The 26,518-nt window shown below is 45.9% G+C and overlaps 1 protein-coding gene across 1 annotated transcript in view; it reads left to right on the forward strand.

Moving 5' to 3' along the window:
- The window catches only part of SLC3A1 (solute carrier family 3 member 1), a gene marked incomplete at its 5' end in the record, with an annotated part of 27,558 nt that continues 1,040 nt past the window's right edge, over positions 1-26,518 (forward strand). The window contains 9 exons of the mRNA XM_080914250.1: positions 1-421; positions 3,718-3,897; positions 4,044-4,198; positions 8,161-8,286; positions 16,228-16,347; positions 18,366-18,490; positions 20,559-20,754; positions 23,795-23,962; positions 24,753-24,869. Coding sequence (XP_080770376.1) covers positions 1-421; positions 3,718-3,897; positions 4,044-4,198; positions 8,161-8,286; positions 16,228-16,347; positions 18,366-18,490; positions 20,559-20,754; positions 23,795-23,962; positions 24,753-24,869 — 1,608 coding nt within the window. The remainder of the gene's footprint in view (positions 422-3,717; positions 3,898-4,043; positions 4,199-8,160; positions 8,287-16,227; positions 16,348-18,365; positions 18,491-20,558; positions 20,755-23,794; positions 23,963-24,752; positions 24,870-26,518) is intronic.

The following is a 26,518-nucleotide window of genomic DNA, read 5'->3' on the forward strand; positions in this document are numbered from 1 at the left end:
ATGGATGAGGATAAAGGCAAGAGAGACTCTGTCCAGTTGAGTATGAAGGGATGCCGGACGAATAATGGGTTTGTCCAAAATGAAGACATCCCAGAGCAAGACCCAGGCTCCAGGGACACCCCACAGCCCAACGATGTGAGTATTCCTGCTCCAGAGGAGCCTCACCTAAAGGCAGTGCGGCCCTATGCGGGGATGCCCAAGGAGGTGCTGTTCCAGTTCTCCGGCCAGGCTCGCTACCGGGTGCCCCGGGAGATCCTCTTCTGGCTCACCGTGGTTTCCGTGTTCCTGCTCATTGGGGCCACCATAGCCATCATCGTCATCTCTCCAAAATGCCTTGACTGGTGGCAGGCAGGTCCCATGTACCAGATCTACCCGAGGTCTTTTAAGGACAGTGACAAGGATGGGAATGGAGACCTAAAAGGTGCGTGTTCGGCGCTCAGAACCAACCAGTGGAGGGAGGGTGGTGGCCCCGTCCCCAGCTTCCTCGAAACCACTGTGCCTTGGCTTGTTAAGCACATTTAGGATGGCTGGCACCCAATTCCTCTGGGAGTTAATTCACACTCCACTCGGCAGAAGCCCACAAGACTTGCTCCTGATGCTATTCGCTGAAGGATTTATAGCCAAGGGGTTGTTTATTCTCACGCCCACTAAACCCAAGCACATATTCACTCACTCATCAGTCCTAAAATCTGATTTAGTGGCTCCATGTTTCGTCTGAGACTGGTTCTCTGGGCACAGGCACAGCTTGTCTAGCTGGGAGTTTATTAATATATTTATCGTGATAATCAGGTGTGATGTCTGCAGAAGGGGAAGACTTCAAGTTTCGATCCTGATAAGAGAGGCTAATGACTCAACAGTGTGTTAGTTGTTGCCTGATAAAGGATTCTCCACAGCAATGGCCATATTTGTAGAAAAATAGAACCAAAATTCTGTATTGTTTAAAATTAAGCTAAAGGTTCTATATGTCATTTCTTATCCTTATGATTGAATGCTCCGTCAGCCATATTAAGACAGTGCTAGACAGTGGCTGTAACCTGGATTGGCTGATGGTTTAGGACAGAATAGAGCTGGGTGCTAGCCCTCAGGAGGCTGAGGAAGGAAGGAAGATTACCATGAGTTCCAGGACAGCCTGGGCTAAAGTCAAAACACACACAGAATGTAAAAAGAGAGTGTAGTAAGAAGAAATAAACAAGGAGGGAAATTATCTTTACAATGATTATTTGTTTGAAGAAAAAAAAAGATGGTGTGGTAGAGTGAGTGCGTGAGAAGGAGTGGTCCAATCTGTGTTTAAAATGTTGTGTGTTCAAAACCCCTGACTTCTTAATGAAAGGCTTCTTGTTTTTGTTTCAACCCCTCTCTACGCGTGCTCTGCACTCAATGCTGGGGGTGGATCCCCGGCTTTGCCCTGTGAGACAAGTTTCAGCAGCCTTTCCATTCTTAAACATAACTTCTCCATCTTCCCTATTGGAGAACAACGCATCTGTCCCCAGAGGCACACCTCAGAGCTGTCACCTTCATTCGGCTGTCTTCTGCCTCACTCATGGTCCCTTGCTGCTTTGCGCAGTTATACCCTTGGCCTTGCCGCCAAGCTCCTGTTGCCCCTCTTCCGCAGTAAACATGGGCAAAGTTGGGTTTTGGCAATCTAGAACGAGGGACACACTTCTGCCTCCTGGTCCTGCCTCTGGAGCCCGTTCATAGGTGGCTTCCAAGTCCACACAAACCTAGAGTTTCTAGTCAGCTCTGTATTCTTTTCTGTTTTTACCTAGGGGGACAGTTGCTTCCTGTTATCCAGTAGGTACTGCTCCTCGGGCTCAAAGGTTCTGTTATTCTGAAGCAGTCACCCCAGGTTTGGTTTAGTGTCTCCTTCTGTCTCTCCAAAGGTGCGACTGGGATGGTGGTCTGTGGTCCTTGACCCCCAGCTGCCCGGCTCCAGACGCCCTGCCCCTCAGCCCCCCATTTGCCCCCATCTTCTCTCTTTCTTCTTTGTGCTGGAGCACCCACTCTGCTCCAGAGGACCTGTGTGCTCAGCCCTTTGCTTGCTTCTGGTCTAAGTGGAACTATTTCTGTTACCAGCCATTGCTCTGAAATCTTACAGCCAACTGTAAACATAAGGTAACAGCAGCCTGCTACAGCATACCGGCCTGGATCCTGTGGTGCTCAGCCACCATTCTCAACAGGCCAATCAGATCCTCCTGAGTGAGAGAGAAAGGCAGAGATTGGTTCAACACTGCCAGACCCTTAGTCAGGGTTCTTGATGTGAGGCACAGGCTGAAATAAAAGGCAAGAGAAACGCAGAGCAAAGCAGTCCTGGCCTAGGTGTGGCCATCTCGGATGACACCTTCAGCTCCCATCATCCTGGTGCCCTGACTGAGGTGCTCAGAGCTGTGAGAAATCTCCTTCCAGGAGACAAGCCCCTCCTCTGACTGGCACCAGGCACCAGGGCTTCTCCTTCTCCCAGCCGGTGTTTTTGGGGGAAATCCTAATCCCTGAGGGACATTTGTTTCAATAGTCTGATAGCTAGAGTGTCTCTAGAATGTCCCGACTTCTGCCAGGATGGTGCTGCCAGGGTCAGGTGACTTGGTGCTTTGGTCTTGACCTTCTGCTTGCTTATGTGAGACCTACTTTAAGTAGGCTGGTGGAAACAGAAATCCCGGCTCATAGCTTTGAATCTGCATTTAGGACCAGGATCTAGAAGCCTCTGCAGCCAATCGTCCTGCAAGGTTCCGCGTTCTGATCTTAACCTCCATAGGCCCCCTGGCAAGCCAGGCATCTCCTGTGTGTGGACTCCTGTCTTTCTACATAAGTGAACGAGGACCACTTGCTGTAAAGACAGCCTGAGAGGACATAGAACCTGCCAAATACTGCCACACACCTGCCCTCTACCTCAGCGTTCTAGTTCTGCCTGATCCCTCTGTTCTGGATCATAGTTCACTGTTTTCTCACGTATTCAGTTACTGTGCTGAAGCCAGTTACTGTGACACCCCAGCCCACAGCGTTGCCCAGCAGCTTCTCTGCCCAGATGGTCAGCGCTAACACACTGGTCCATAAAGCACCACACACAGCTCTTCTCCAGGCCACGGATAGTTCCATTACGACCTCCTTACATTTCTATAGCAGCTCTGTGCAAGGTTATTTGTCTTCCAAGGTGATGCTGATTTTAATAATATATTGTTTAATGTATTGGGTTTTTTTTCCCTGTATCAATAGATCAACATAAAATACTATTGACATTTAAAATTCTTTCTCTTTGTACCAGGTGTTAAAACTCTGGTGTGTGCCTTCCCCTCCGGCACTTCACAACCAGATGAGACACTGCAGCTGCTCAAAGCCTGCAGTAGGGCAGTGCTTTGCAGACTTTCTCCCTAACCCTAGGGCTCGGGAAGCGGGTGGATCTCTGAGTTCAAGGCCAGCCTGATACTATATGATGCAGAAGAATTCGATGCAAAAGCACACACCATAAAAGAAGCTCCAAAGCTGCTTGTTTCTCTAGTTTCCACCCCTTTATCTCCTTTTCTCTTTTCATAGTGGATATGTGAATTCAACTTTCTAAGTAAAAAAATATCCAATGTGTGATCCCTTTGAGGCAGTGATTGTGAGAGGTAGGCTTGCTTTCCACAGCCACTTAGGTGTTTATTCACACCCACCCCTTATTTTCTTTTTAATGCTTCAAACAGAAAAACAAAAAGGCATTTCTCATGGCCTTGGCTCTTCCTTCAGGTATCCAAGAGAAGCTGGACTATATCACTGATTTAAACGTAAAGACTATTTGGATCACTTCCTTTTATAAATCATCTTTGAAAGATTTTAGATATGCTGTGGAGGATTTCAAAGAGATTGACCCTATTTTTGGAACAATGAAAGATTTTGAGAACTTGGTTGCCGCCATCCACGACAAAGGTAAAGGGGATGGGGGCAGGGAAGAGGCGTGGGATAGGGAAGCAGGTAGAGAGCATCATGTCTCCCATTCACACGTGATCATCTCCTTAGCTGACATTCTTCTAACACAATCTGTTCCTAACATTTGATATGTCTTTACTTATTAGGTCTGAAATTAATAATTGATTTCATACCAAACCACACCAGCGACAAACATGCTTGGTTCCAATGGAGTAGGACACGGAGCGGGAAATACACTGACTATTACATCTGGCACAACTGTACCCATGCCAATGGTGTAACCACCCCTCCCAACAACTGGGTAAGGAAACCGGTGAGCAGGCAGCTCTGGGTGCACTGAACTGGAGAGGTGTGAAGCCCTTAAGGTTGGGAAGCGTTGAAGGAACTCGTTTAGAAACAGACAATGTTAGTTAGAAGTAGACAAAGACCCAAATGGCTTTTAGGTTTCTGACTTCATTGCTGGTCTTCTCTCACTAGCATCTCCTTTCCTTCTGCCCTGCCTACCCACCTTGTCCACCATAGGCTGTGGGATTTCCTGGATGAAGATAGGAAAAGAATGTTCTTTTTTCTACTGTCTCCTAGTGCTCTCCAGGGCCCTTGGCCTCTGACTTTTTGACCCTCCTGCTGGACAATATCATAAACAAACAATATCATATCCAAACTCTCCCTTGACCTTTGATACCTGAGCCTCTGGGCACATCCTGTTGTCATCGTCCCCACCTGCACTGAGTCACTACCTTGTCTTGGGAGGTTGACTGAGTCCAGGTGATCAGTATGTTCTCATTTTCCTCCGACTCTCTCTGTCTCCTTCCCACCCCAGCATCCTTAGCAAACACTACTCAGAGATGGAAGAAGCCGTTCTTCCTCCTTTCTCCCTCTGTAAGAGACTCTGTCCTTTCTAAGTGGCCAGAACTGGGATATAAGAACCCAAGACATTAGTGTAAACTATAGGGGACAGGTTCTATATCTGTATGTTCAAGCTACTACATATATATAAATATATATATATTTGATATATATTTGAAAAACACTTACGAAGGGACTGAATTAGCTACAGACCATTAGCTGATCCTGAAAATACAGTGATATATCATAGCTGCAGTTTAGCACTTAGATTGTGTTAGGTGGTGAAATTAATACAAAGATTACATGAAACACAAAAGAAAATGTGTGAGAGTTATGGGCAAATACTCCATTTTTACACAAGGTGCTTGCACACCTGCTGATTTGATTTCTGCCAGGGTCCTGGATCCCCACAGCGATTCTAGAGGATGGCTCTACCGGAATGCCATGCAATGGCCTTGAAACTCAGAATTGCTAGACACTTTATAGTCCAGCAGGCAAGGCTGGCCTGTGCCAGCAACAATCCTCCTGCTCAGGTCTGTTTCTCTCCTGCTTTGTTTCTAGTCATTTATTCTAGATTCTCTCATCCTACGGGAGTCTCCCCTCTTCCACCCTGACCTCTGCTGGTTCTTGGACAGTGGCTTTCCACCTGAGTACACTCACACTCCATGACCACATGGCCTCCCTCTCTGTGAGTGCTCACCCACTAAGCTCAGTACACGATCAGCACATCCGGCTTCATCACCCCTCTCCACACTACTCCTTGTTAAATTGCTATTAGCAAATATTTACGGTGTGCAGGCTGTCTGTTAAGGGTCTCAATTCATTAATTCATCCACTCTAGTCCCCCTTCCAAGTCTATGAATTAAATTTTAGTGCCTGTCTTGCAGAGGGAGGTCCCAGAGCCGGTGGGTGGAAGGACCAAGGGCTGGATGTCGTCAGTGCACACACAGTCTGCTTTTAAATCTTACTGTCCACACCTCAAACCAGACCACGGCTCTGCACCACACACAGCAGCTGCCACCACTGTTCCTGTCCTTCCATTAGCTTCTGCTTGTAGGCAAATGTAAACAGTTAACACAGAACCTGGACAGGTGGCTCAGCAGTTAAAGCACTGGCTGCTCTTCCAGAGGACCCGAGTTCAGTTCCCAGCTACAACGGAGGTATGTATGCCACACTGGGCAGCATATAGCTGCCTGTAACTCTGGCCTTAGGTTATCTGACATTGTCTCTGGCTTTCATGGCCACACACATATGACATAATATACAAATGAACATAAATGTACATTGATAAAATAACTTAAAAAGTTAACATATACAAACATATATGCACATATGTATATGTTTGTATATGTATATGATATAAATACCACTCAGCAATTCAATGAACTACTAGTCCAATTTTATAGCTCGGAAGATGGCTTGGCTGTCAAGCGCTCTGGCCGCTCTTCCAGAAGACCTGAGTCCAATTTCCAGCATCCCATGGCAGCTCACAACCATACAGCTCCTGTCCCAGAGGGTCTGATGCCTTCTGCTGGCTTCTGTGAATACCAGACACACATAGGGGCACAAACATACATGTAGACAAAACATAAAATAAATTAAAAAATATTCTAAAGAAGCTCGTTTATCCCATGCATATAAAGTTCTCAATAATAGGAGCTAATCTATTAACAGAGTCAGGAAGTCCAGGAGTATTTAGTTACTTTTTATTTGAACTTCTTGTTGAATTTATTTATTTATGTGAGGGGCGGGAGGACAGGGAACTGGTACCCCGGTAGCATGTACACATGCAGAAGTTGAAGGGAAACTTGTCTCTTTCTACCATGTGGCACCTGGGGCTTTGCTTTGCTTATATGATGAATGCTATTAATAGTTAATTTTTTAATTTTCTCTATTCTGAACTTCATGGAAAGTACAAACCCTTCTATAACTGGTTTTCATTACGCAATTTTGGAACGACCCATTCACGTAGTTTTGGATAGCCATGCCTCACACTCTCCTGCTGCATATTATGTATGTACTGTACATATGTATGTAATACATACATGTAATATGTATATTAATAGGTAGATATTACACGGTTAATCGTTCATCAGTTGAAGTGTTTTATCATTAATCATGTCGTAAGCTTATGTGAGCAAAGCTTCTTGACTTAGACATGAAGCCGCCATGCAGAATGTCGTTCTATTCTGTCAGTCAAACTGTCCATTCAGGTGGAGATAAAGCTCTCATGTTAACTCTCCACTCTCCTAGTTCCTACTGAATCTGTACAGAACGTGGTGACCATGTGGCTGTTGATGATGTTGAGCACCTCACACGTTGATTCCCTTGGGCGCCATTTCTGTGAAGCGCTTTTTTCTGGCTTCCTCGATTCTCTTCAGGTTGTTTAAATGTGATCTTTTGTCGGTTAGACATAAAGTCAAAACGTCACCTTGAGTCATGTCCAGGTGGCCCACACAGTGAACTGGTGAAGGTCTGTTTCCTTGAAAGACAGAAGCCAGTACTCACCGTGGCTAGTTGCCATGGAAATGCAGACCCCATGTAATATGTCTTTCCATTAAAAAGAAAGGGATTTAGGTGGAGGAACCCCACCACCACACTTCCCCCATGTTTTCTAGTTACAAGACATGAACAAAAGGCCTGAGATAGAGCCGGAGAATGTCTCGTGTTTAAGGCTGTAGTAAAGCAGACTGACTGGAGACAAGGAACAAGCCAGAGAATCCAACATGCGGTCTTCCTCCTGTTCTGCTCTAGAAAGGAGACACCAGCCAGTGTCAATCTGAATCCTGGGTGCCTCAAGTCACTATACAGTTGTTTCAGACTAGCAGAGTTTTAAGTGATTGTGCCTAATACAAACTCTTTGGGGACTCATTTTAAAACTCTGGCCTTATGTTCCAATACCAACATAGGCTCTCCCTGTCTCTGTCTCTGCCTCCCTCCCACTCCCTCTCCCTCTCCCTCCCCCCGCCTCAGCAGCAGATTCAAGAAAATACATTAGGAATGTCTGTTCTAGGGCTGGAGAGATGTCTCAGTGTTTAAGAGCACTGACTGCTCTTCCTGAGGTCCTGAGTTCAATTCCCAGCAACCACATGGTGGCTCACAATCATCTGTAATGGAATTCGATACCCTCCTCTGGTGTGTCTGAAGACAGCTACAGTGTACTCATATAAATAAAATTCTGTAACTTGGTCTTGTCCTAGCATTAGCTGGCGCTGTGATTATTAGGAATGGTGTCACTCTATAACCACTGTTGTGGAGTGTTAGGGTGGAAGTTGGGGGTGTTGACTTAACTTAGCACTCTCCCTGGAAAGACAGCGCATAGGATTTATGCATCCACCTCGTGGGACCAGGATGCCGAGGTTTCGTGTTTGTAGGAATGAGAGCGCTAATCTGCGTATCCTTCTGTCTATTTGCTAGCTGAGTGTGTACGGTAACTCCAGTTGGCACTTCGACGAAGTACGAAAGCAATGTTATTTTCACCAGTTTTTGAAAGAGCAGCCAGATTTAAATTTCCGAAATCCCGATGTTCAAGAAGAAATAAAGGTAAGTGTGAACAACCACACGGACTTCTCCATTAGTGGGAACCTAAGGGAGTGTGAACACCCTCACAGACTTCTCCAATGGCAGGATCCTAAGTGGTTATTTGAACCACTCTGTTGAATGAAAGCCTGTGTAGGCAAAATCAAAGCATGTTATTAAATTCTCAGATGAAGGTGTCAAACGAAATGCAAATGTCTACATTACATGTGTCAGTGGTTCCTTCCTTCATCTAACGCAGACTGTAACAGTGGCACAGGGACACGCGTGGACATGGTCCACTGGTTTGGCTGGTGTGGGAAGGTGCGTGAGAACAGACTTCAGGAGCTGCTTTCTGCATGTGTAGAGGGCCTCAGGCTGAACTGTCTGACTTTCTGGCCTCAGACCTTCAGCCTATGAGACACACTTCTGGATGACATCATATTTGTTCACGTGGTAAGATGGGCCACGCACAGTGCTTCTGTAGTCACTCCGTAAATACTGCCTTATTGCTCACTCTGAGCCGGGCCCTGTCCTGAGCTTTGAAAATTTGACAGTCTCTGGAATACCAAGGCAACAATGACACTACTGCAGGCAGGACATTTCAGGTGATGCTGAATGCTCCCTCGGGGAAGTACATTGCACACCAAGGAGAACCAACTCTTTCATAGAAGGGGGAACCCCATAACTGACACTGTGTGTGCAGGAAAGGAGCTGAAGAGAGAAATGGGATGAGAGGTCCAGGCAGAGAGAGACAGAGACACAGAGAGAGACAAAGACAGAGAGATAGAGACAGAGAGACACAAAGAGACCAAAAAAGAGAGACAGAGAGGCAAGAGGTAAAAATCCGAAGTTCAGTTTAAAATTTCAGATAATAAGTAACACAGCTCAGGGAATATGTCTGCTGAAAACCCATCTGTTGGTTACTTGAGATTAGAATTTAACTCTCTGGCCTGTATGTTAACTGACAGCCGTACTTAGAAGCTGGTGCTATTGAAGAGGTGTAGAGCCAGAAATAAGCCATGCAGGCTGCTCAGATCTGCACGGCACATGCCGAGTCACTGAGGTCACTTTGTGGCTCTAGGATGGAGGGTTCCCATTGCCACCATAGTGGACTCCCAGAGGGATCCTTACTCTCGGCCCAGGAAAGAGATCTCCCAGAGCTGTGGGTGGAGTACATGGGAATTAAGGGGAGTTGGGTAGCCCTTGGAGAGAAGTCAGTGGGGAAAACAGTACAGAACAAAAATCTGTAGGCAATTCTAGGTGAAAACCAACCATAAATGTGCAGCTTTATTTCTGGATTTTTAAATTCTGTTCCATTCTCCTATATATCAGTTTCTATTTCAGAACCTTTGTCTGGTAAATTATGTCCTAAGTTTTGAAACCAAGAAGTGGGATTCTGCCCGGTGTGGCTGTACACACCTTTAATCCAGTGCTAGGGAGGCAGAGGCAGGAGGATCTCTGTGGGCTTGAGGTCAGTTTGGTCTATATAGTGAGTTCCAGGACAGCCAGGGCTACAAAGTGAGATACTGTCTAATAAACAAACAAACAACCATTAGCCCAACTTTGCTTTAGATATTTCTTGGCTATATACTGAGTTCTTTGCATTTCCAAATGAATTTTTGTGCAAAGAAGCCTGCTGGCTTTTTAATAAAGACTATATCAAATCTGTAGATCATTTTGAGGAGCATTCACGTCTTCATATCAAACATTCCAAGTTACAGACATAGTATTTCTTTCTCTTTATTTAACTCTTCTCCTATTTAGTTCCGCAGTGTTTTAAAGTCTCAGAAAAAAGGTCCTTGCTTCTATTTTTCTTCCTCCCTCTTTCTTCCTTTCTTCTTCCTTCCCTCCTTTCTTTTCTTCCCCTCCCTCTGTCTGTCTGTCTTTCTTCTTTTTCTTTCTTCTTTCTTCTCTTTCTTAAATCTTTCTAGTCTCTCTCATTCTAAACAAGTCCTTTATAACTGAGCTCTATGTCCTACCTTTCCGATTTTTTTTAAATATACTATTCCTATGGACTCCTTAGATGTACAAGTATGTTTACATATGTGTGAGGTTTCAGTGATTTACTTAAAAGTCTGTTCTGGAAGCAGGCACCTTGAACCAGAGCACTCTTGTTCCAGTGATGCTGGTAGAAGTTAGTTTTAGTCAGCAGGCTAAGGGTTATTTTTAATAATGGTGCTCTCTTCTGTATGGACTCTCTTCTACTACCAAATTTCATTGATATCTTCCTCGCCCCTGCCCGTACTTATCTGTCACTTACTACGTGACAAGAAGTTTACCTAGCTCCGTTGAAGCATGTAAGCTAACAGAGAATGAGCCTTCAGGAGGTAAACTGGTACTTCTCCAGAGACAGGAGGATTCAGACCTAGGTTTGGGGACTTGAGTTCACCACTATGACCATATCCCAGGGCCAGTGTTGGGGTACCATGGCTTTTTGTGTGTTCTCTTTTCTGGCAGTTAGAAACTCAGAACTATGTCATCCCTTCATCACTGACTGCCTTTACTGACAGGGGTGGCTGTCTGGAAATGTTTACATAATTCTTGTATATTTTGACACAAGGTGCTGGCAGATATATTAATGATTCTTTGAGTAACTTGGCTGTTCTCTTGAAGGTATCCAGGCAGTGAGATCTGTGAGTAGAATTCTTACTAGTCCACCAGAATGAGAGCCCTCATGTCTGGGTCATTACTACCTCATCCAGAGGTTAAACATTATTTGGAAGGCCACCCAGGAGTCACCATTAGGAGTAAATATGAAATGCCGAGGGAGGGGCTGAGATTCAGGGCCCCTCCTGTTCCTTACCCACAGCACTTATCTGTGCAGGGGAGCCGAGCAGGTTAATCATTTGTAACTTATGTGGTTAACAGTAAGGAGGCATCTGGATGGACTTCTGTTCACAGAGCAGCTCGAACCTCTGGAGCCTGAACTTGTCCCCTGGCTCACGTCAGCTTTCAGCTATTGTCCCACATCAGACTGCTGTGGCAGTGTGACACGGGCGTCATCCAGCATAGAATACTTTTTTTCTTCCCTGTTTGGTCTCTTTCTTGCCGGTGTTGTCAGGACTTGGCTTGTGGCCTGACTCAGAGACTGAGCGCTTCTGCCTTGAGAAGTTAGAAGGCTCCAGAGGAGCCGTCATTTACATTAGATAGTTGTGTTTTGCTCACTTCCGAAACTACGAGAAGACAGGAAGGTACCATGACTCAGGGGAACAGCCAGGACAGTTACCTGGTTGTCTTGCCTCTGTCTGGACTCAGAATGATCTTGGACATTCAAATAGGAAGCCTGAGCCCCAGAGTAAGGACTCCTGGGGAGGAAATGGTTCTTAGTTTGGGGATAAGAAGCCAAGAGGCACTCCCAGCTCAACATTAGAACTCTTAGCTCAGTGTGGACTCTGCTCTGACCCTAGTGAGATAAGCATTTAAATTAAAAACGTTTTCTTACTACTGTGTACTGGGCACTTCATTCTCCTCACGCAGTCCATATAGCAAGCTGGCTGTGGGTGAGAAAGTGTGCCCCTCATGTGATGGTGTGTGTGTGTGTGTGTGTGTGTGTGTGTGTGTGTTGTGGTGTGCTGGTTGTGGGCTAGGAGGTAGTGCGTGGGAGACAGACACGTATTATAACAGAAAACATAGCGGGATGGTTGTCATGACAGAAGTGGGCAAACAGATACGGGAGCAGGTAAGGTTGGGGCAGTTGCTGAAAGGCAGTGGTTGGGCTGGAGTGAGCCAAGTGGAGTAGCACTGGGGGAGGGGAGTTCAAGCAGAGGGAAGCCATGAACCTTGCACGTTTGAGGTGCTGGCGGATGATAACCTGTGTGGGAGGCTGTGATGCACAAGGGAGACCAGGCAACTCAGACTAAGTGGCCGGGGTCGGGGGTCAAGTTCTGAGCAGCCCTGAAAGTCCTGGCAAAACCCCAGACCTAAATGTCTTCAGATAGGGAAATGCTTTTTGATTTGCAGTTTTAAACAATCACTCTGGTTTTAGTGAAGGGGTGGGGAAGGGCAGATTCTGGGGCAGAATTCAGAGTACAGTGATCCTGGATTCCTGGAAGCCTTCAGCCTGCCGGGTGGGTAGGGGTCCGAGAACTCTCCAGGATTTACAGAGGAATCTAGGAGGACCCAGGTTTCAGACCTGTACCCCAGGTGGGAAGGTGTTGCTACCATGTTCCAAAATGGAAGCTGAGAAGGTAGGGGTGTGTGGACTCTGCAGGGTCGGAGCTCTCTGGGAGACACTTGCCCAGTGGATACCTGGATTTATAAGTACATGGTGCCAGGGAAAGATGTGCTCTGAAGAGGAAAACGTAGGATTTGTTGACACAGGAACAGGGTCTCCAGAGCTCAGGCAGTTAACATGGGCAGAAGCAGGCCAGCTGAGAGGAACAAGAGAGCTTGTTGTCTTAGCAGGGGAGTGAGGGTTAGGTGTTGGCAGACACTCCAATTAAAAAGAAAAGAGGTAGGCAGTAGAATCCCGAGCCTTTGATCCCAGGACTCAGGAGGCAGTGGCAGGCAGATCTCTGTGAATTCAAGGCCAACCTGGTCTTCAGAGCAAGTTCTAGGACAGCCAGGGCTATACAAAGAAACCCTGTCTTGACCACCCCCACCCCGTCAATAATGAGCTGTCTAAGTGGTAAAAGTGCTTGCCAGGGAGCACTTGACTTGAAAAGCTGAATTTTCTCCCAGAACCCATGTAGAGATGAGAAGACAGAAGCAGCTCCACAGTTGTCCTCTGACCTCCACTTCCGTCCTGTGGAATGCACATGCCCTCCCCCGTGATACCAAACAAATTCCAGCATAAAGGAAGCCGGTGGTGCAAACAGGGAAGGCTTGCACATGGCTCCAGTTCTAGCCCAACCACTAACTAAGCATTTCCCTCAGCTGCTCCCTCACTCATAGAATAGGAACAACAACGGCGCATTGCTCATGGGACTTGGAGATAAAACGAGTTAATCTCTTAAAACCATTGCGGACAGGAGACAGGGATATATATATATATATATATATATATATATATATATATATATGTATATGTATATGTATATGTATATGTATATGTATATGTATATGTATATGTATACACACACACACACACACACACACAGTCAATTGTTAAGGGCTAAGTAGAGCTTGGTCCCCAGCTTTCTCACTGCAGAGCTGACTTGGGTTCGTGGCATGCTGGGAATATCCCATTTGACTGGCAGAGCTCCTGAAAAGCAGGTGCTCTTCTAACGATGCAGAAGGTTTGCCGGAGTCTCATAGACACTATGATGTAGGTAGCCGGCCTGCAGAGCCGCTGCACTGCCTCTGGAGCCTCAACTGTCCTTATCTTCCTGCTCCCTGAGGAGCAATATTTGTTTTCCATATTTCTGGGCAGCAGCAGGGAGCGTTTTGTTCTATCGCCTGTAAGCAGAGGGTATTGTTTTCTCCTGTACGTGTGAAACATCCACTTTGTCATTCCTTACTAAAATAGATTCTCAAGGCTAATGTCATTTTAAGGAGACATGTTATGTGTCATTAGACATAAAGCAGAGCCACAGGGCTGGAGAGATGGCTCAGTGGTTAAGAGCGCGGTTGCTATTGTAGAGGTCCTGAGTTCAATTCCCACACCCACACGGTGGTTCGAAACCATCTATTACTGCATTTCTTTGGGATCTGATGCATGGTATACATACCTACTTGCAAAATACCCATAGACATAAGATATATAAATAGATCTTTTTTTTTTTTTTTTTTTTTTTTAAAGGAGCAGAACCACTGTGTTTCCCAAATTGGACTATTTCGGTAAATGGTCCCACTTCAGCCATCTTTAAAAAAGGAAAGAAAAGGAAGGAAGGAGAAAGGTCTTCAAGGCTAGCTGGATGAGCCTGGGACACAGAGCGAAGCCCTGTCCCCAAACCAAGCAGCCGCCAACCATGAACCAAATACGCAAACACGGCACAGGCCAGCATCCTTGATGTGGGTGTTGACCCAGTCACTCAGAACGGTGTTGTGTTAGCAGGGAAAAGGTGCCTAGTGGAAAACCAGGACAGTGTGGTATCATGTTAGCTAGAGAGGAATAAAGGACACAGTGTACTGTCCCCAGAGTCCACACGTCTGGGTCACCACAACCAGGTGGAAGCAGGCACTGTGCCATTTTTACACCCAATACTGGAAGATTGGATGTGAAGCTGGAAGAGCTTAATCGGAGCACCAGGAGGTTAAGTAAAATGGAGAGACCTTGTCTCATCTAGTAGAGACAATGAGTAACAGAAGGGAAATACTTGGAAGAGCAAACTTTGGATTATACGGGTTAAAATTTCAGCATGTGAAACTTCTCTTCCTGGCTAGGTGTGGGGTTCAGTGACAGAGTACTTTCCTATGGCCGTCATCTCCAGCGTCTCAAACACACACACACACACACTTAGAAACATCTCATGAAACAAAGTAACAAAGCAGGGGGCTGCCAGGAGCTCCAGGGCCCACATCTCTCCTTCTGTTTTCTTTTAAAGTTTATTTGTATGTTTTCTTATGCCTCTAAGTGTCTTTATGTGAGCACCTGCCCATGAGGGCATGAGGCATCAGATCCTTTGGAGCTGGAGTTACAGTCGGACATGGCGCTGGAAACTCCCCCGGAAGAGTAGGACATGCTCCTCACCCTCCTCACCGCTGAGCCATCTCTCCAGCCCACATCTCTCGTTCTTTGTGGTTACCATTTAGTGATGCTGAGATCCTGAAGTGAATGAGCAGCTCCGGTAGAAAGTGAGTGGTCTGCCTGTAGGAACCAGAGCAGGATGATGCCCACCCACCCTTGTCTGTAGTTGCTGTGCGCATTGTAGGTGTTTGTGCTCAGACTCCACCGATGTTCCTGTTTATAAGACAAAGCACCACCTGGGGCTGTACCTAGGTGGTGGTGCATCCGATACTTGTAAAAACTGGGGGACTTCTTAGACATTAAGAGAACAGAACTGAGCACATAAAGAGGAAGAAGCGGAGGTGAGGAGGGTCCAGTGCAGGGGTACAGGAGGAGCATGGTCTTAACCTCAGGCTTAGCCCTAGTGATTTGGTCCAGAACCTTCTGAGAGCCCTTTCCACAAACCAGCAGCCTCTGTGTGCCGAGCAGGTTTGGTACGTGTGTTGTTTCTCTGTTGAGTTCCCCAACCCAAGTGGCAGCCAGCTGCAGGCACCCCCAGCTCTCTGTGCATGTTGAGGTCTGTAGACCCAGCGAAGCCTGAACACACACTGAACTTCTTCATTGTTCTGACTTGCTCACTCTCAGAGAAGCTTTGTCCGCTTTTGCCATCACTATCCACCCTGCCAGTCATCGCTAACCAGTCCCCCTTTCTCTGTCTGTGGATGTGTCTATTGTGGACATTTTGCATGAAGGAAATTATTCAATATTTATTCCTTGTATTTAGCAAAATGCTTCTAAGACTCATGTATGTCCCAGCATGTACCGGTACATCCTTCTTCTCTGTGGTCAGGTAACGGTCATCATATGATAGGGTTACCATCAGGTTAGCATCCCCTAGCAACCCTGCTACCATAAACATTCAAGGTCTTGTTTGATGCGTGGCTTCATCTCTTTTGGGTGTGTATCTAGGTGTGGAATTGCTAGTCTTATGTTCTTCTTGAAACCTTCCAGGACTTTCCACCCACCTTCCCGGTTCCAAGGTTTCCCTCTTGACCATAAAGCTAGACATGACAAGTCCAACTTCTGTGGTTATGCTTTCCCTGCCCCACCCCTTGTTTTCTTCAACTTCTCAAGAAATCTGACGGCATCTTCTGCTGTTCTCTGCCTGGGATGTTCTATCCAGACACAGCACACGGTCCTAAGAGAACCAACCAGTCATGGGATTAGACTGTGAGGATCTGTGTCGTATGTTTTGTACGTGAACTATCTATTTTCTGATGGCTCCTCTGTGACTGTCCGAGCTGTAGTTTGTAACTACAAACTACATGTAACCAAGTGTTTTTCTTCTTCATGTTCAGGAAATAATAAAGTTCTGGCTCTCAAAGGGCGTTGATGGGTTTAGTTTCGATGCAGTTAAATTTCTTCTGGAAGCCAAGGATCTGAGAAATGAAATCCAAGTAAATGCATCCCAGATTCCGGTAAAGTCTTATTTTTAAACTTTTTTCCTTTGCCTTATCTGAAGTTGTTATCAGAGTGTTTTCTGTTTTACAATTCTTAAAATTTTATTATCTAAAAATTATGCATGTATGTGTTTATCTGTGTGGGTCTTTGCACATAAGTGCAGGTGCCCTTCGAAGCTAGGAGAGGGCGTGGGGTCCCCCTGAGGCTAACTGGATGGGTACTAGGAACTAAGAGCCCGGGACAGACAGTCTTTACCCCTGAGCTGTCTCTCCAGCCCAGTGTTCTCCATTTAAGTCTCAGACACTAGTTACAAGGATGAGCTTCTGCCTGCAGGAAGTACTTCGAAGCATTTCCTTTCTGATGCATGCATCCAGGGACCTCTGCCCTGGTTCTTTACAGAGCCAGGGATCCACTGAGAATCTCTCTTCAATGAGGGTGTTAGTGACACAAGATGGACCGACGAAGTTTGCTCACAGAGTGTTTTCGTTTCACTTGGGCTCAAAGGCCGAGGCCTCAGTTTCTTGGGATGTTTCTAGGTGATCAAGGCCACAGTGAGAACAGAAAGGAATTAGCATTGAGTATTAGCTTGTTTCATTTCAGTCTCTCAACGTAGGGACAGGGGAGGCTTCACGATCCCTATTTGGTGAGACTCGGGAGCCCAAACCAAGCCCACTCACTGACTAAGCTGTGCTCTCTGAAGGTCCACACTGTCTCACCTGAACCCCACCCTGTGACAGAGGGAGAGTGCACAGCTTCCCCGTTCTTCTGTAGTCGAGTACACAGCAGTTCCTACATGTTCTTCAAAATGTTGGAGCTGTGCTGTGTGTCACGGGACAGAATGTTCCATTAACCGAGTTACAGCAGCGTGCGGCAGTCCTGGTGAATCTTAGCAGGGCGTTGTATGCTTGAAGAAAATCTAAAACTGTTATGCATAGTAGATGCTCTTAATGAAGCCAAGTAAGTAAAATGGATTCCACAGGATTTTGTCCTGAGCCTATCGATGTATGCATTCTTATCATTCATTAAATTAATAGCTGCCCATCTACTTACCTAATTAAAGAGCAGTTGACTATAAGACGATGTCATTAAGCAAATGTTAGAACGAAGCCTATTAGTATTTTTAACACCACGATATATATGTATTTATATCTCACAACTTCTGGTGAGGCAGAGCAAGGAGGACAACAGGCAGTGTTAGCCAGTTTTCTCAAGAGCACTAGTTGTTTTTCTCAGAGAGATCTTGAAGTTACCTTGCTGATTGTAATGTAAGTGTCTGTCTGCAAGGCAACTCTAGGAAAACCCCAGGGTTAAACACCTCCCTCCCCATCAAACCCTTTCCTCTCCACGGGTGACGTTCACCTACTCCAAGAGAGCCCACTGAACAGGCCACATGTCAGGTTCGGACAGCTCAGCCACTCTGGGTCCATCCTAGGACCTTAGCTCATGTGAGCTGTAGTCCTTTGACTCTTCCGGTTCTGGGGAGGTGTAGAAACAACTGCTAGGAATGATCAATCGATCAATTGATTGATCGACCCTTGAAGTATCTACACAGTTGTATTTACAGGGATTTTGTAATTAAAGTTTTGGTAGTTTGTAAAATTTTGTGTGCTAAAATGGGTGATAGAGAAGTGCTTATTGTTTACTAGATTTTTAAAAATAATTTATCTTTATTTTCTGTCCACTGGTGTTTTAGCTTGCATGTGTGTTGTGAGGATGGCAGATCTTGGAGTTACAGACAGTTGTGAGCTGCCATGTGGGTGCTGGGATTGACCCTAGGTCCACTGGATGAGCAGTCAATGCTCTTGACTGCCGAGTCATACCTACAGACCCTGTTCAATAATTTTTTTAAGTTACCCATGTGAGAACTGATACAATATTAAGGGTTGTGGGTATTTGTCACCCACAAGCCTCTTGTACATCAATGCTTTGGGGCCACCATTGAGCAAGCAGCTCCTTACTTCAAGTTGTCCCGCAAGATGTGGAGCCAGGGTAGGTGTGAAATGGTATTAATTTCATGCTATCCTGCTTTTCCAAGGACACGGTGACCCGATACTCGGAGTTGTACCACGACTTCACCACTACTCAGGTGGGAATGCATGACATTGTCCGGGACTTCCGGCAGACCCTGAACCAGTACAGCAGGGAGCCTGGCAGATACCGGTAACCATGAGCCCGAGTTAAATATGAAAAAGAATAACTAGACTTGGTTTGTTAATGTTGTTCTGTGTGGGTGTGTATGTAATGTGTGTAACGGCATGTGTGCCGTGTTGCACTTGTGGAGGTTAGAGTGACCTCGTGGTTATCTCTACCCTTGTGTGTTTTGTACATATGTGTGCAGTAGAGGTGAGAAGAGGGTGCTGATCCGCTGGAGGGGGTTACAGGTGTCACCTGGCATGGGTGCTGGGAAGTGAACTTGGGTCCCCTTCAAGAGCACTTCCAATCTAACTGCTGAGCCCTTTCTCTAGCCCCAGGAGCTGTTACTATCATTAGGTGTTGCTGGTATGTGTGTCTTGGATGGTGTGGGCTCAAACATTCCGACTGAACTGTCGACAGATCCCAGCGGTTAGCACAGCTGTGAGATCAAGGAGCCGAGGCGGGGTCCTGCTCTCTAGCTTGGTGACCTTGGAGTGGTCTGTTAGCAGAAATGGGTTTTCTCATAAATAGAAGAGCAATAGTAACAAGCTGAGAGGACTATTGTGAGACCAGATGAGATGGTATGAAAATGACTTACAGTCGTATCGGGGGCATAAGAATCACTATGAAGTCATAAGTTAAGAATCCCTAATAGGAAAATCTAAAGATTCTGGGGGGCATTTTGAATTTCTAACTTTGGAGTAGAAACTCTGAGCCATTGAAGATATATAGAACTATTCTAAGGAAGTAAAAATCTTATAAAATTTGAGATATATTTGGTCTTAAGAGTCCTAGATGAAGGGTATTCACCTTGTATCACTAGGGAGCTTAACTCTGTCAGAGCAGCTAAGAACCCCTTCCCTTGGAGAAGGCATCGGACTTGGGAGTAATGGCAGAGGAGGGAGTGACTTGCCACGTACTGACTGTGGGGCTCAAGAGGCAGAGGAGGCGGATCTCTGAGACTGAGGCCAGCCTGGTCTACAGAGAGGGTTCCAGGATAGCCAGGGCTACACAGAGAAACCTTGTCTTGAGGAGGAGGAGAAAAAAGGCTGGGCTTTCAGCAGTTTACCGCCTCAGCCAGTGAACGTAGCACTGGTGGGGACAGCTCAGGTGACCGTATCATCCTCAGCGTTTTCGTTTTCGGCGTGCACGTCATAACAGGGGGAAACGTTATTGAAGGCATAGACTGGAGATTCTAAGTGGATCCATGGAAATGTCCAAAGAAGGTCTTCCAGGTGTGAGTCTTAGTTGGGTGTTGACAGCAGAGAGCAGTATTGTTGGAGAACCAAATTCTTTGTTTGTGTGCTGCTCTTTGGAGAGCCCTATCTAATTATGCATAATACCTCCTTACTAAAAATATTTTTATTAATTCTTTGAGAATTCCATACATGCATACAATGCTGTATATTTACATATGTATATATAAGATTCTGATAATGTATATATAATTTTGATTATATTCAGCTCCCCCAGAGCTACTCTCCGTACCCCACCCCTTCCAACTTTATGTCCTCTTAAAAATAATCCACTGAGTCCAATGTATGCTGCTCACTGTATGTGAGAGCATCTACTGGAGTGTGGTCAGCATAACAGGAAACATACCCTTAAAGAAAATGGACGTTCCTGCTCCTACCAGCCATCAACTGTCAGTGGCTTCTCAGCTAGGGGTAGGTGGGCTCAGTGATGGATCCTTTTCCCTCCATGTTAGAACGCTGACTGGTTCCAACCCGTTCCAGCGCCATAACCACTGCAAGACTGTAAGTGTGGCTGTCACATGGAGAAGGTGCTGTCTCCCCTCAGTCCTCCAGGACTTCTGCCTCTTCCGATCATTCTGTCCTCTCTTCTGTGATGGTCCCTGAGCCTTGCAGAGAGATCTGGCATAAATGCCCACTATGTGGCCGAACCCCTGCAAACACTGAATCTCTGAACGTTGACCTCTTGTTTTTGTGTTAGCTGCTGCTGTACAAAGCAGGTAAATTCTGATGAGGTCTGAGACTGCGCTGACCTTTCATTCACAGCAAGCTGTAAGAGGCTGCTGAGTTGTTCCCCTCTTTTGTTAGCAGCTGAAGACAGCAACGTTTGCCAACTCTTCCAGGTTCATGGGCACTGAAGCTTCAGCCGAGAGTATCGACAGGACCATGCTGTACTACGGCTTGTCATTTATCCAGGAAGCCGACTTTCCCTTCAACAAGTACTTCACCACACTAGACACTCTTACCGGGCACACTGTGTATGAAGTTATAACATCTTGGATGGAAAACATGCCCAAAGGAAAATGGCCCAATTGGATGGTGAGCCCTCGTGCATAGCACACAGATCTGTTGCACTTCCTGGACAGTCACCTCTACTATGATTGTACACCTTTGTCCCTAAGTGACCTTACTCAGTGTTAGTGGTTAAGTCTGTCCTAGCTCTGACTAGGCTTATCTTAGTCAGGGGTTCTTTCTATTGTTGTGGTGAAACACCAGGACCAAAGGAAGAATTCTGGTTTGTACTTCTGCACTGTGGTCCGTCAGTGAAGGAAGTCAGGACAGGAAATCAGGGCAGGAACCTGGGGAAAGAAGCTGATGCAGAGGCCATGGGGGAGTGCTGTTTACTGGCTTGCTTAGATTGCTTTGTTATAGAACCCAGAACCACCAGCCCAGGGATGGTACCGCCCACACGCAAAGGTCTGGGACCTCATCCATCACTCACTAATTAGGAAAATGCCCTACAGGCTTGCCTACAGCATTTTCTCAATTGAGGTTCTCTCTTCTCAGATGACTCTAGCTTATGCCAGTTGACGTGAAAATGTCCAGTGCAGGAGAGGACATTATGCACACACTAAATCAATACTTAATAACTATGCTTAGAATTCCACTAAACTTGGCTGGGGATGGCTATCAAATGATGATTTTATCCCACATTCCACAGTTTGTGATCCCAGGGATGAGAGGTTTCCAGTGTCAGGCCATGAGTCAGGATAGCTTTTGTGGCACAGAGTATCATGGAGGTACTTCATGTGTACACATAAAGCACAGAGATTCTGGAAGATTCTTCCCCTTCTACACGCAGCCTATGCTCCTAGGCTTATGGACCCCTGTGAGCACCAGCATCTAAGCACAGGAAGGACACACATTACACTATGAGACACAAGGGAAACTGGCTTAAAACTTCTGGGGGTGGAGCCGGCAGGTGTGGAACTTACCCTGGAGGTCAGCAAGTGAGGCTGAGTGTGCAGGGACAGGGTGTCCTGTCCACTTAGGAATTTGCTGTCTTCACTGCCACTACTTCAGAGACACTGTGCCCTTCCACACACCACATTTATACATCTACAGTCTCTTCACTACGAAGTCAGCCTTCTTTACTTCCTTCCTTCTTTCCTCTTTTTTCTTTCTTTCTCTTTCCTTTCTCTTTCTCTTTCCTTCCCCTCCCCTCCCCTCCCTCTCCCCCCCCTTTCTCTTTCTTTCCTTTCCTTTTCTTTCCTTTTCCTGTCAGAGTTTCTCTGTGTAGCCCTGGCTGTCCTGGACCTCACTCTGTATACCAGACTGTCCTTGAGCTCAGAGATCCCCCTGCCTCTGCTTCTCTAGTGCTGGGATTAAAGTTGTGCACCCCCACTGCTAGAAATTAATGTTAGTTTACTACATTTTCTTTGTATTACTCACTCAAGCATTTTAAAACTTTTTGATGTTTGTAATTGTTGGGGTTCAAGAATCACCACACAAACCATATGAACACTGATCTCAGTTAAGCAAGAATAGTTTATTGAATGCACACCCTAATACTGGTCAGACCAGGGACATAGCTCAGAACTATGACAATTGAAATCTTTTTCTGTCAGCTTATGAAGGCAAAAAACCCACAATGAGTTTATACATAGATGCAGGAAGGGTTGCCTGGTGGTCAGCTCTGACTCAAGTTATTTTAGACCTAACAGTTCATACTGACCTCTGATTCGATGGGCCCTATGTAAAGCTTCATAGATTGTTTAGGATTAGTAAACCTCATGCAGAACATTCAGAACAAAACAGGGTGTGTGCTCAGCATGTCCTTGAACCAAGTCACTTCTCTGTGTCACTGCTAGCGGGTCACACAGGAATAATACAGCACAAATACAAAGATCACTTAGCTGTGCATTCTTTTCTGTATATCCTTATTCTGTTTCCTGTTCTTTCTGTTTTAAAAATTCCCTATTCATTTTAAAAGTAAAAAGTCAGCTAGCCATGGTGGCACACGCCTATAATCCCTCACTCTGGGGTCAGAAGCAGCTAGTGCTCTGAATTCAAGGCACGCCTGAGCTACACTGAGACTTCCAGGCCATAAAGGTTACACAGTGATAGCCTCACACACACTCACACATACACAGACTCCTCCCCTCCCCCACACACAGATCTAGAACCTGGTTTTGGAGTTAGAATGTCAAAACTGTAGAAGTCTGGGAATTGCTGCACCAACCCCTCAGATTCCAGTCTCAGTCAAGCAAAGCATAGGTTATTGAACGCACACCACAAGACTGATCGATTGTGACCGTGAAAATTTCTCAGGGCCAGCTTATATAGGCAAAACCTACCATGAGCTCATGTTCAGGTGCAGGAAGTGCTGCCCAGTGGTGAGCTCAAGCTATTTTGGTTAGCTAGACAGACCAGTTCTAATTGGCCTTTTATTTTGATTGGTACTAAGTGGAGCTTATGGCTGTAGAATTTCCAAGAGAAAACCTTAGAATATAACAGGGTATGTGGCCAGCTTGTCCCTCCTGAGTCAAGTTATTTTCCTGTGTCAGTTACAATGACTGGCAGGCACAGACCAAAATGGCTACAGCTATGCTGCGGGAGCAGGCTTCAGCCAAAACAATAAATACACATCAGATGTTCTTCCCCCCCCCCCTTTTTTTTAACCTAGTTCTCTCTCCCCTCTGTCTCTCAAGTTGTGGGATTAAAGGGGTGCACAAGCAGTTTGTAGCTCTGCCTTCTTACAGAATTTAGGACCAGCCCAGGAATGGCACTGTGGGTACACAGTAAGCTGGGCCAATGCACACCAGCCCCCAATTAAGAAAATGGCAGATAGGCTTGCCTGCAACCCAGTCTTATGGGGACATTTTCTCAGTTGAGGTTCCTTCCTCTCAGATTACATTAGCTTGTGTCATGTTGACATAGTTCTAGCCAGCACAGCAGCCAGCCAAGGTATCACAAGTCAGTTACACAGCAGGGGATGGGCTCAGAACCACCTCTGGGCTCCCTGATAGCAGCATTTTTTGTGGTGACCTTCAGCCTGGGGGACTTTCCCTTTCAAGCAGGGAAGTTCTTTCATGAAATTGTGTGCAGAGGTGTGCTCTTAAAACTATTTGCCTTTCAGACTGGCGGCCCGGAGACTCCTCGGCTGACCTCTCGCGTTGGGAATGAGTATGTCAACGCCATGAACATGCTTCTGTTCACACTCCCAGGAACACCTATAACTTACTACGGAGAAGAAATAGGGATGGGAGACATTTCCGTGACAAGTTTCAACGAGAGCTATGACATTGTAAGTCTGCTGTCATTGTCATTTTTAGCAGTGGTCCACGGCTACACCGCCACCTTCCTACTGCTCCTCCCGCTGAAGGTCTTGGCCATGGTTTCTCCACTGTTGAGAGAGGGTTATCTGCTTTCCTGGTGGTCAAGGAGCTCACTGAAATGCCACCTTCTGAGCCACACAGCTGAGCTTCTTAGACAGAACCAAGGAGCCTGCAGGTTCTGAGATGACCAGCGACTTTCTTTGTACATTATCCATAGTTTTCTCCCTGAAATGCTGAGGGACTCAGGTCAATTTCTGACTTGTTAGCCAAGTGATCACAGCACCACCTCATCCTGTTACTGTTGTGTGGCTGTTTTGTTTGGAGATGTGGCTCTCACATGGAGTTGCTGGGTAGATGACATCCTCACTTTAAAATTCATAGTTTGCTTTCACTTATGTGACAGTTTCCTTAATATTGGGTTAATTTAAACTTTTCCTCCTGGCAGCTCACTCTGAGGGGGTGTTCATACACAATGATCAGGGGATGGCGTGTCATGCTAGTGGAATATTCTAAAATCTTTTTAATTTTTTTGAAAAAAGCAGTAGATTTCAAACATGGAAAGTGTATTTCCAACTGAGGCTCTTCCTGGCTGTTTCTGAACTGAAAGCACAATGCTAACGTATCTGTATGTGGAGGCTCGGCTCTCCATCACCAAAGCCAGGGAGTGCTGACACTGCAACCAGGAGATGATGGCCAGGACGGGCCAGGCAGACTTCCTGTAATAACTCCATCCTTGCTTCCTTTCTGGTCTTTCAACAGACTGCCCTTCTCTCCAAGTCACCAATGCAGTGGGACAATAGTTCAAATGCTGGGTTTACGGAGGCCAACCACACTTGGCTACCCACAAACCCTGACTACCGGACTGTGAATGTGCATGTGAGTATCACGGACCATGTTACATGGACTTAGAACAAGCAATGGGTTTCCCCCCTGGGTTCCTAGCATCCCGGGCATGTGGGTGGGAAACCATGACAGAGACTATCATCAGACTAGTCTTGCAATTTTCAGTTTGTGAGGAGTTTGGAAGCCATGTTTTGGTGGAATATTACACCAGTGCTCCAAATGAAAACCATTCATTGTACTTAGTTCTTCACTGAAATGTCTGTGCCCCAGAGTTCTCAGTTATGATGGAAATCCTTCAGAAGTCTACAGAAAGCCTACCTACTCTTTCTCTGGAACTTATTATAAAGCGCTCACTAAGTCTTAAGGGATTAGGAGACATACATGTGTACCTTCTAAAACATGAGGGATGGAGAATGCACACCAGTTGATCTAGTCAAAGTCTCCTAAGGAGAAATCCCTAAACAAAAGAAAAACACAATTATAAATAAAAGATAAAGTGAGGCTTCAGGGGTAAAAGCCTTGTCTGTGGTACTGTTTCCAAGAGAAGTGTTAGAAATGACTCCACGGCTGTCCAGCAGAGAGTGAATTCACTAGATCATGGGAAAGAACGGCTGCACTGGGAAGAGAGCACCTTTTTCTTTTTTTGGCTTCTCAAGACAGTTTCTCTGTGGAGCCCTGGCTGTCCTGGAACTCACTCTGTAGACCAGGTTGGTCCTGAACTCAGAGATCTGCCTGCCTCTATGCCACTATGGGGAGCACTTTAAACATATATAACACAGCATAGGATGGCCTATGGCACCATATGGAAACACACCTATAGATGCTTGCAGTGCCATGGAGTTACCATTTCATGATATCTGAAAACCAGCCCGTCTGTGCTGTCTGTCCTGGAAGGGAACTGGGGTGGCTGCAGGAACCTTTGCCTTGAATATATTCTTCTTGCAACTGAAGTTCATACTAAGTGTACACATTTCCAGAGGAAAAATGACTTACAAAAGTAGGCTTGGAAATATTTAATAGCAGACAAAATAGAATTCAATATGAAAGCAGTTTATGAGAGAAATGCATTTTTCAGTGAAAAGCATTGAAAAGTCCACCAAACCCACACATCTTGATGCATGTTAACTGAAGCTTCAAGATATATCAAACAAGTACTAAGAGAAATGCGAAGAGAAGGAGACAAGTTCACAATTACAGGGAACGATCACATGAAGGATGAAAAGAACAGCATCCCAGGCCCCTCGTGCGAGTGGCACCAAACGGCTTCTCATGCATTATCTAAGCTACCGCGAGGGAGCAACAACACAGATTGTCACAGACAGGGACCGGGAACACTTTGTACCTCATGACAGAATGGACATCTTTAAACATCCACGAGATAGCCATTAAATACACATTATTAAGCATCTACCAGAAAAGAACCACAATACCAAAGGCGACAAGATCCCCCACCCCAGAGATGGAGCTGGCGAGTGTCATGAGCGAACATCACGACGAATTTGGCGTTATGTACTGAATGTACGTCCCCTTTGACACGGGGATTATCTTCTATCTTAAGTGATGTAAAAGGGAGACGGGAATGACAGCGTATGAGCGTGTTAGGCAGGGGGATGCTTACAAGGAAGGGGACAGAAGGAAGGTGAACCTGGTCAGAGTGTTGTGTGGATAATGACATCTGTGGG

Source organism: Micromys minutus, assembly GCF_963924665.1.
Source record: "Micromys minutus genome assembly, chromosome: 3".
NCBI classification, from domain to species: Eukaryota; Metazoa; Chordata; class Mammalia; order Rodentia; family Muridae; genus Micromys; species Micromys minutus.